At 39.5% G+C, this 11,378-nt stretch overlaps 1 protein-coding gene across 3 annotated transcripts in view; it reads left to right on the top strand.

The window, feature by feature from the left end:
* GRM1 (glutamate receptor, metabotropic 1) overlaps positions 1-11,378 on the top strand; it is a 767,595-nt gene that overhangs the window by 224,319 nt on the left and 531,898 nt on the right. For all 3 annotated transcript variants that reach the window (XM_006891654.1, XM_006891655.1, XM_006891656.1), the window contains one exon: positions 2,900-3,149. In XM_006891654.1, coding sequence (XP_006891716.1) covers positions 2,900-3,149 — 250 coding nt within the window. The remainder of the gene's footprint in view (positions 1-2,899; positions 3,150-11,378) is intronic.

Here is an 11,378-nt window from a genome sequence, read left to right as displayed (position 1 = left end):
ATTTTTGGTAATTTAATCTTATGGGAAAGGAGACAGAGAGCCTTCTAAAAAATGCAAAGCAGTTTTATTCAATTCCATTAGAAGGACAATAAATCCTTGATCAACACTGAAATTTAAATTCTTTGGCCTGGTGGTAAGGAGCTGTACTGTCCAAACAAAGGCAGGCAGGTCGAATCCACCAGCTCAGTGCTCTGCTGGAAGAATATGGGCATTCTCCTCCTGTGTGATCTACAGCCTCTGAGCACCTGCTGGAGTGGCAGCTGTGGGTCAGTTCGTATTTGACAGTATATAACAACAGTAGCAACAAAGGAATGCGGGCTTACCAACTGCTGAATTTGTCTGAAAGTAACCTTGAAAAAAATGGACAACTTCTGCCAGTGTCCATCAAAAAGTTTTAACTCCTTTCTGCAGCAGTGAATGTATTTTCCAACACTGAATATTATTAATCTTTGAAACTCTGAGTGGTGAAACAGCAGTGTCTGTTTTAATTATTCTCTCTTTACAATGAATGCAAGTCAGTGATTTTTAAATTATGCTAATTAATTATTCACTTTTACTTGGATTTCAAAAATTGCTCGTTTGAAACAGTAGCCCATCTCTCTACTTGGGCAGTTACCATAAATGCATTTTTATGATGTGTACAGTTTGGCAACCATTCTTCCTGTGAAGCCATAAAAAGAAGGGAAAAAAATGAACATATTTTCATCATAATGAAAAGATGTTCTGATGGAGCTTACGTTCACTGTTGCTGTTTTGCTGTGAAGTCAGATCCGACGCATAGGTAGCCCTCATCAGTTTTACAGAGGCAGTAAATTGCCTAGGACAAGATTTTCCAACCTTCTCTGTAGAGCAGGTGATGGTTTCAAACTGTGCGCCTTTGGGATTACAGCACAGCATCTTACCACACCAGATCACCCAAATACAAGGTATAAGCACACACATAAGAACAAGAGGTGTGACCAGTTTTCCCTGATTGACTTTAACGGATTCCCTTAAAAAGCCCTGTTTGCCATTGAGTGAGAATGGATTGCCAGCTGACACACCGCTGGTTTCGAAGGCTGTAAATGGCACAGGAAGAGACTGCCCATCTTTTGTCCATGCTGTGGAGACACAATCTTTGGGTTCACAGTGTAACTCTCTCTGATTACACACCAGAGCTCTCTCGAGTTAACTGATTAGAATAGTCTGTTCAAGGAAGTGCTATTTCCACTGACATATAATTGAGGAAAAAAAGATGCAGTAGAAAAGAACCTCTTCAGGTAGGAAAACAGCCAATTCAGTGGCTTGAGAGAACTTCTGAATGTTCCAGGAAGAGGAGAAAAAGGCCATGGACTTGAGACAGCGAGGAAAAGGTAGTGGGAGAAGTCGGCAGACTCAGCCTTCAGAGCCTCGTGGCTCATGGGGAGGATTGGCTCATTTGGTTCATTCTGATTGTGATGTGAAATGATGGGTACTTTATGCAGAGGAGTGACACAATCTGGTTTAAACCTTAACCGGTCACTTTCTAGTTGTGAGGTGGGGAACGGGTCATTGGTAGTAATAGTGGAAGCAGGGAGAATTACCAGATTGCTGGCTAGTGCAGCGGTGGAGGCAAGAGTTGATAGTTACCCATCTCCCAAATGTTATGAAAGTAGGCTTTAACCTCACATTCAGAGCTGTTAGAAATGTCTATAGTAACAAGGGCAAACACATGGTTTGTTGTTGTTGTTATACAGCGTTGAATCAGAACCGACTCATAGTTGACCCCCCAGTGGGTTTTCAGAGGCAGTGCAATCACACGGGATGAGATTGCCTATCTTTCTCCTATAGAGCAGCTGGTGAATTCAAACCACTTGCCTTTGGATTGGCAACTCAGCTCCTTTCCAGGAGGCCATCAGAGGAACTGAGAGGACAATAGTGTTAGATGGACATGGATTTCGAAGTCCTCAAACTTGGAAAGAAGGACAGAGATATTGAACAAAACAAAGCAGCTGTCATCAAATTGATTTCCATTCATGGTGACGTATGTGTTGCAGAGCAGGACCTTCAAGGCTATGTCATTTGAAAGACAGATTGCCAAGCCTTTCTGCCAGTGCACCCCCTGGGTGGATTTCAGCCACACATCCTTCCATTGGCACTCACGTATTAACTGTTTGCATCACTGACAAATGCCAAAGAGAGTAAGGGTACAGAGAAAAACCAAAGCAGAGGCCAAAATCTTCAGTGTAATATGGAGATGGAGAAATAGTAAAAAGTGGTATTTTTTAACACATTGCTTTCCAGGTGTTCTTAGCTTTTTAAAGGCGCATTTTATTACAGGAATGGTAAAATAAACATATATGACACAAATCTCTCAAAAGCCCATCACTTCATCAGAGGGTGGGAGATTGTGACTAAGACCCTGGAGCTACCTCTCACCTGCTCTCTCTGGTCCGGCCAGGTGTTCCAAATGCTTTGCTTACTCTGCCTGGAAATGCTGCAGCACGAGGCGCTGCCTCCTCCTTGGCAGCCAGCTCCAGCAAGCCCTCAAATCAACAGACCTTAGCACCATCCTGACTGACCTTCCTACCCTTCTTGCACTCATCTCTCACACATTGTTAAACTGGGACAACCACTATTCATCCTCGTTGTAAAACAGGACCGACTTATTTCTCTGTGGATGACAAGCTCTAGTAGTTTCTCACCATTTTCTCAGAGTTGGTTGATCACTGGGTTTTATGTGATTTTTCTCTTTGGCCCATCCAGATAGGAAGACCAGCTTCCTCCCCTTTTTCATCTTCCTGCAGTCTCAATGATCTGTATAAATTATCTGGCAAGCCTATCTCCTCCACTCCCTGTGACCAGCAAAATCCTTGTCCCAGTGTTCAGTTGCTATTTCTGCCATGGTTGTCTTGAACATCTGCTGATTGTTTCTGGACAGGGAATTATGGAGAGAGTGGCATGGACGCTTTCAAAGAGCTGGCTGCCCAGGAAGGCCTCTGCATCGCCCATTCAGACAAAATCTACAGCAATGCTGGCGAGAAGAGCTTTGATCGTCTCCTGCGCAAGCTCAGAGAGCGGCTCCCCAAGGCCAGAGTGGTGGTCTGCTTCTGTGAAGGCATGACGGTCCGAGGGCTCCTGAGTGCCATGCGGCGCCTGGGCGTGGTGGGCGAGTTCTTACTCATTGGCAGGTAAACCTTTTTCTCTTTCTCTCACGCTTTGGCACGTATATGCTCGTCCTCACAAACCTGGACTTCTTAACTCCATAAAGAGTAACTTGGGTTCCTTTGAGTTGAATATGAGTCCTTGCTCTCAATGATTGTGCTGTCTTCTTAGTAGAAAGAGCAAAGCTGTTGATGGCAAGACAGTTTCAGAAGTTGGTAAGTAGCTTACCAAGGTGTGTCTTCTCTTGGAGAGGCATACCCTTTATACTCCTCGGAGCAAATGCTTATGTCTTCACACTTCCTAAGCATAGACATATCAATGATGTAGTGGAGAGTAGAGGGAAGCAGTAGACACACAAAAAAATACAGATTGAGAAATTAAGAGGTTGCCTGAATACAAGTGAATACCTGAACTTGGCCCTTGGTGATACAACCTCTGATGTTTTCAGCAAGTGACTTTGTGTACATGCAGATGGTGGACTTCAAAAACCTGTTCTTCTTCAGAGATATGTGTATATTTTTGTATCATTGTAATTATTGGTGAATTTGTTTTAAACTTACCACCTTATAATAATACTACACAAAACAGTGTTAGATTTTCCAAAGGAATCTATTGAGAACTTTATCTGAATAAACTCATCTTCTAGATCTCTTTGTCCACTGTTGGTGAGAGCGCAGACAGAGCCAACCCCACTAAAGAACTTCAACCACTAGTCCTCTGTGCTAAGAATGTGAGAGTATGGACAGCCCCGCTGAGTCTTTCCTTTCTGTCCATGCATTTGGGGCAATGCTTGCAGTAAGGGTTGTAATACCCAGTAAGCTGGGTGAGCATACCAGTATGATGGAAAACACGTAAAACTTTTCCACAGATTAGTGTGACTAAACAAATGTGACCCTGTGGTTACTTTGCTCACTTAGTACCCTGACCACAATGGGGATTTTAAATTTGAAAAAAAGACTTGGTTTCTGCAGGAAAGTGCTGCGAGGATAAGAGATATCATCCATGTCTAGAAGTGAAATCTCTGATGTGGTGAAAAATTGCTTACTACAGATCAGTAAACAGGCCTGTGCTTACCTGGCTTATTAAGCCATCCAACACTGACAGTAAGACTGAGTCTAATTTCATCATTATCTGGAATTAGAGACATCACAAGACTTTTGAGAAGAAAATGGAATACAGCCAAAGTCAAAGATTAATGCAATAGTAGGAAAATGATTGAATTTGGGTAAGATTAGACCTGTAGCACAAAGTGCCATTTTGTCTTCTTCAATGTGACAGGGCTGTGTGGAGCCATTTAAAACGCTCAGAAGAAAGCAAATCTTTTCAGAAGGAATATTTGGAGAAGGAACATTATTTCTTTTACTGAGTAGAAAAGATGTTAGCATTATTGTTGAAGTACTACTTTAAATAAAGCTCTTAATATATGTACTAGGACAGATGGCTTTCAGATATTCGGTCCTTTTAATTGCTTTTGTTAAATGACTGCTTTTATGAAGAGTGCTTGTATTTAAAAGTTCTCATGTTTATCATCTTCAAACAACAACGCTAGTCTATTTCACAGAATTCATTTTCTCTAAGATTCCCAAAGAGGCTGTCTATCTGGATTCTGGAGAGCTTGAACAGACATGACAAATATGTGAGCTTTGGGATAGATTGACTGTCTACTTATAACATATAATCATGGAGGGAAATGCTGCAAATGGGCAAGTGGAGTATAAAGAACTCATCCTGTCATCACTCTTTCAAAGCTGGGGAAGGATGATAATGCAAACAGGTTTCTCTGACTCTTACTTACCTACCTACTAATGATGTGAATGCATAAGACATACTTATGCAAGTATGTCTAAGCATTTTTTATGTACTTACTGTAGTGTTAACCTAAAAGTTGGCATTTTATAGCCGTTAGTTAGTCACCTCTGGTCTCCAGCTACCTTAACTGCAGATACATGGTCCTGCAAATCAGCCTTGTCTTGCAAATGTGACTAATAGCTGTGGGACCAGGACAAGTAGAAGAGTGCTTCCCACACTAAGCAGCAAGATTTTAGGTGAGCAAGACTTGAGGCAAGAAAGGCTTGTGGTGGCAAGACCCTGGTGATAGTGAGACCTTGGTGGTGGAGAATCTATGGTATTGCTGTGGAGAAATAGTGACAGTGTGACCTGAGGTTTCTTTCATTTGTGCTGGCCACAGTTAAAGGTTTAGCTGTTCTTGCTGGATTGGAGCCAAACTTTGCTGTGTGGTTTGGATTTGACCACTGAACTGAAACAGGAGCCTGAACTCATCGAGGAATTGGGCCTTGGGACTACTTGGCTAAAACTTGGGTTTGCATTGTGTATTATTCTTTGCCTCCCCCACTCTCCAACCTCCTTCCCTGATAAACCCCATTGTTGGTACTGTGTCTGTGAGTCAATAAGAAATAAAAGAACCTCTTGCTGCTTCTGTGGCTCTACAGGCACCATGGGGCCGGGCTATAGGTTCTTTATCTGTTTTCTGCTCTGAGGCGATGAGAAGTTGTGCTGTTCTCACACCCTTTTGCGTTTTTTAGAGAGATGCTCATGGCCTTTTTCCCCTAGAGCCCTTTTTTTGCTACTTGTTGTTGTTCAGTGCCATTGAGTCAACTATAACTCATAGTGGCCCTATGAACAAAATATCTGAAACCAGTCCTACCCTGTACCATCCTCACACTTCCTGACATACAAGAGCACATTACAGCAGACACTTTGACAATCAGCCTGGTTGAGGGTCTTCCTCTCCTTCACCAAACCTCCACTCTACCCAACATCATGTCCTTCTCCAAGGAATAGCACCTCCTGGGAAGATGTCCAAAGTATGTGAGGCAAAGTCTCATCATCCTTGCCTCCAAAGAGCACCCTGCCTGCACCATCTCCAAGACATATCTATTTGTTTTCTTGGCCATCCGTGGAAAGTTCAGTGCTCTTCTCCAAAACCATAGCTGAAAGCATCAATTCTTTTCCTGTCATCCTTATTCTTTGACCAGGTCTCAGATACATAGCTAGTAATTAGAAAGACCATGGCCTGAATCAGATGTACCTTAGTCCTCAAGCTGATATCACCACTCCTCAATCATTTGGAAAGGTCCCTAACTGAAGATTTTCCAATTGCAATGTATCTCTTTATTTCCTGACTGCTGGTACCAAGGGTGTTAATTGTGGATCCAAGAAAGATGAAGCTGTTGACAGTTTCGATGTCCTCTCCATCCATCATGACATGGCCTATTGGTCCAGTAGTAAGAATCTTTTTTTTCCTTGATATTGAGAATCAATCCATACTGAAGGCTGCATTCCTTTATCTTCTGCTACTTAGACACTTATTTATTAAAGAAAAGAGCTCTGATAGTTTGATGATGAGTTGTATTGCCAATCCAAAGGCAGATACTTTGAATCTACCAGCTGCTTCATGGAGAAAGATGGGCAGTCTCCTCTTGTGCAATTTACTGCCTCTGAAAACTCACAGCTATGAGTCAGTTCTGACTTGACAGTATGTAGTAACAACTTATCAGTAGGTTAGATATGATATGACATCTTCCCCCTCCTCCCCTCTCTGCTTTATCAAACAAGTTCTGTACTTAGTTCTCTCACTTTTGTGGCATATTACCAGTGGGGACATGGAAAAAGTCAAGGGTCAGTGAAAGAGAGGAAGACCCTTAGTGAGATGGATCAACTTAGGGACCTCAACAATGAGCCTAAGCACAGCAAAGGTTGTGAGGGTGGCACGTGATCAGACAGGATTTCCTTCTGTTCTACAGAAGGACACTATGAATGAGAGCTCACTCAATGGCACCGAACAACAACAAAATTAGTATGAAGAAGTTCCTGAGGTCACTTCTCTCTCTTATCATAGACAATCAGTGCCACACAGAGAGAAAACACCTCTACCTTTCTGGGTTGTTGTTAGATGTCATCAAGTTGAATACGACTCAAAGCCACCCTGTGGGGAGCTCTTGTGGCCTAGTGACGAGAAGCTGCACTGCAATCCCAGAGGAACCCAGTTCGAATCCACCAGATGCTCTGCTGTAGAAGGAGGAACAATCTTCTTCTCTACCAGTCAGATCTGATTTGATGGTACATGCACAAAAAATAATAAAATAAAATAAAACCACCTTGTGAACAGACTTGAACCTTGCCCAATACTGTGCTATTGTCATAATCTCTATTATTCTCAAGTCTTTGCTGTAGTCACTGGGTCAATCTATCTCACTGAGGGTTTCCCTTTCTTTTCCTGACATTTCTCAGCATGATATCTTTATTCCAAGGATTAGTGCCTCTGACAAGATGCCCAAAGTACTAAGACAAAGGTTCACCATGCTTTCCTTGAAGAATCACTGGTCTGTTTCTTGGTTCTAGTACAGATAGTTCTATCATTGTTTGTTGTATTGGCTTTCATTCCCACAGTAGAACATTGTTAAGAAAACCCTGTTTTTCATTATTCATTCATCTCTCTCTTCTTTCTCTGGGATGCAAATGTGAATCAATGGGGAACTGAGCAGAGGACAAAGCTGATTAGTGATATTGTGCCACATGTAGAGTTCCTTCAGATGATTGACTCACCCTCTTTTCATGAGATGAGTTCTACTCAAAAGTCCCCTCACAAGCTGACGTGGTCTTTTATCAGTCTTATGCTCTGAGCTAGCTGGGCAGCTTGATGTGGTCGATTAATACGCTTATGCATTTGGTTTTCTGGGATTGTTGTAATAAACTATGACAAAATGGGTAACTTACAAGTCAAGATTGCTGGCTGTGTTGATAACTTCTGAGGTTCATGTTTCTGTGTTTCTATGTATCTTCTCTTTTATAAGGACACAAATCATATAGAATTAGGATTAATTCTATTTTTATATGACTTTAAGTTAACCTAACTGATAATATCTTAAAAGACGCTATTTTCAAACAGGGTCACTTTCACAAGTATTGGGGTTAGGGATCAGCATGTCTTTTTGGCGAGGGCACGTTGATTTCCTGACTTCCACAGACACACCCAGAAGGATTCCATTTCAATCTCAAACTGCAAACTTCAACTACCTGAGTATTATTAAGGTATAGATATCTACCTTCTATCTAAGGAGGTGTAATCTAGCAACTGACAAATTCTTTTAAGGTCTGGAGTTCTTTTTTGTTTTCTTTGTACCTTCTCAAAATACTAAGCATTAATTATAGTTGCTGCCAGGGTCACAGGATGCCTTGTTTAGTGGGTGATGGGTATGTTTTCAATAGAATCAAGATAATTAGTTCACAATATAGATTGCAGCAAGAGAGACTTTGTTTTTAAAGAGTTGTTTTTAGTTGCTGTGTAGTTGGCTCCAATTCATGATGACTTTAAGTATAACAGAATGAAATGTCCCTCCTGCATCATCCACCCAATCACCGGTATGTTTGAGTGCATTTTTTTCAGCTTTTGTGTCAATCCATCTCACTAAGAATTTATTTTTGTCCTCTATGTCACCAAATAGTGTTTTCTGGTAAATTGTCTTTCCTGAGGTCATGTCAAAATTAAACAAGTGAATATCTTGCCACTCTCATTTCTAAGGAGCATTACAGATGTATTTATTCTAATATCGGTTGCTTCATTCTGCTGGAAGCCTAAGAGATACTCAAAATTCTTTGCCCACATCACATCCTAAACAAATTCTTTCAACAGCTAGTTTATAGGTGAAAATTACTTAAAAGACCCTGCCTCATATCAGATGCAAAATTTTTATTCATAATCCAGTTTTGTCATGCATTTTAAATGAATAAAAATGCTATGGCTTGGGTCTGGCATACTTAAATCCTCAAGATGTCATCGGTGTTGGCTTTTAAATATATATATATATATGTATATATATATATTTAAAAAGTATATATATATATTTAAAAAGTATATATATATATTTAAAAAGTATATATATATATTTAAAAAGTATATATATATATTTAAAAAGTATATATATATATATATATATATATAAAAAGTATATATATATATATTTAAAAAGTATATATATATATATATATATATATATATATGTCTTTTGCAGAAGGTTTGCCCAATGACATATATTAATTCATTTATTGACTGACACTTCCATAGATGTTCATTATGGATCCAAATAAAATTAAATTCTTGCTATCAGTCTTTGCACTTATTATCATTATGTTTCTTTTTGGTACAGTTTTGAGAATTTTTGTTTTCTTATGTTGATGTGCAATCAATACTAAAGACTGTCTCTTTGATCTCCTTCAGTAAGTATATAGCTTCTTCATTTTCAAATAGCAAGGTTGTTAATGAATCTTCCTCTAATCTCTGTTGAATCAGCATTTTATTTCATATAGTCCAGTTTCTCTGATTATTTTCTTATTGTACAAATTTAACAGATATGTTCAGTCACTTGCTGATTTGGCTAAAATTTCATAAAAATTTGGCTTTCAAATTTTACTACAAAGATGAGTGAGCACTTCCAGTGCTGTATCTATTTGTTGAAATATTCCAGTTCATATTTCAACAATTCCTAGGACTTTATATGCAGCCTATACTGTTTTCTTTAACATTGTTTCTTGATTAAATACAGCCTCTTGAAATGGTTGAACATTGACCAGTTCTCCTTGGTTTAGTCATTCTGTATACTTCCACCACCTCTTTTTGCTTCATCATACATTATTCAATACTTTGGCACAGAATTCTTTACCCTTGCAAATTGAGGGTTGAATTTTTTCTTTGGCCCTTTCAGCTTGAGAAATACCAACCTTTGGTTTTCTAATTTCAAGTTTATGCATATTTAATTATAACACTTTTTCTTTCTGAACTGCCTTTTGAAATCTTCTGTTCAACTCCCATCATCATTTTTTCTTCCTTTATCTTAGTTCTTTATGTGGTAAAGCAAGGTTTAGAGTCTGTTCTGATATCCATTTTAGTCTTTCATTCCTTCCTTAATTATTTTCGGTGCCCAAACCCAGGATTGACTTTATTGTATTCTTAATAACCTTTTCTTTCCTCGTGTTTGCTGTCCTTAATGTCATCCCACAATTTGTCTGACCTTCAGTAATTAGTGGCTAAAACAGAAAATCTATCCTTATGTTTGTCTCTAATGGGTTATACTCTAGATGATAATTTGACTTTTGTCAACTCGTTTAATTTTGCTCTGCTTTAACATGATACTGCATATGAGCAATTGATAATCTGTTTCACAATTGACCATTGGCCTAATTCTGATAATATTGAGAATGGGAAGCCAATACCAAATATTTGTAATAAACTAAATGCTATTTCAGGATGTGGGGGAGGCACTGGTCAAGCTAGAGTTCACCCTGAGGCACTAAGGCAATCCTTAAGGGTTTACCAAATTCTTGCAGAGTCAAGCAGAAAGTTTTCAATAGAAAGAGCTTTACTTCCAGATAATTTTCTTTTTCTTTTTTTTTTTAAATTTTATTATTTCTGTGTGCGTGTACCATCAAATCAGATTTGACTGGTACAGGAGGAGATTGTCCCTCCTTTCCTGGCAGAGCATCTGGTGGATTCGAACCGTGCGCCTCTGGGATTGTAGTTGCAGCTCCTTGCCACTAGGCCACCAGAGCTCCCCTACTTCCAGATAATTTTCAATAAATATGCAGAGAAGCTTGGCTTGGGATCTTCAGTCAGAACTGCTGGCCCCCTGTTTTATGCTCTCTGTTCTATCTCATTCCTGACTGTATGTCTCATTGTTAATAATTATAAAAATACTTTACCCTCGGTCTGCAACAATTGGGCTTCTCTATTTTTTTTTCTTTTTATAGATGTGGTCAACTTGATGCTGATATATTTCATCTGATAAGACTCACATATTCAGTTGCCATCTTTTCAGAATGAATAGTAATAGCAATTGATTTATATTTCATAAACATTGGATAGTAGAAAAGTGAACAAAGCATGGGCTAGACTTCCTGTCTCTGCCAGGAAGTGATTAGTAGCTATTTTTAAAGTTATTTTTCATCTTTGAATGTATTTCCAATAAAAAAAGAAACTGACAGCCATTCCCTATTATCCTTAATTTTTCAAAAATTTTTCTCTTCTAATAATAACTTTTTTCACATGTGAATTTAATAGACAATTAACACAATCTCCCCCCCCCCCGCACCTCCCCAAACCAATGAGGGAGTTTTTCTTTTGCTTTTCAAGGAGAGGAGCAAATGGGGGGGGAGGGGGGGAGGGGTTTGTGCGGGGAGAAGGGTGCAACAATGAATGAATGGAATCCCAAAATCTCTGTAGATGTTCATTGAAATGAAAA

Source organism: Elephantulus edwardii, unplaced genomic scaffold (assembly GCF_000299155.1).
Source record: "Elephantulus edwardii isolate Elephantulus edwardi_28Jun2011 unplaced genomic scaffold, EleEdw1.0 scaffold00102, whole genome shotgun sequence".
Classification (NCBI taxonomy): domain Eukaryota; kingdom Metazoa; phylum Chordata; class Mammalia; order Macroscelidea; family Macroscelididae; genus Elephantulus; species Elephantulus edwardii.
This window is presented reverse-complemented; position numbering and strand designations above follow the sequence as displayed.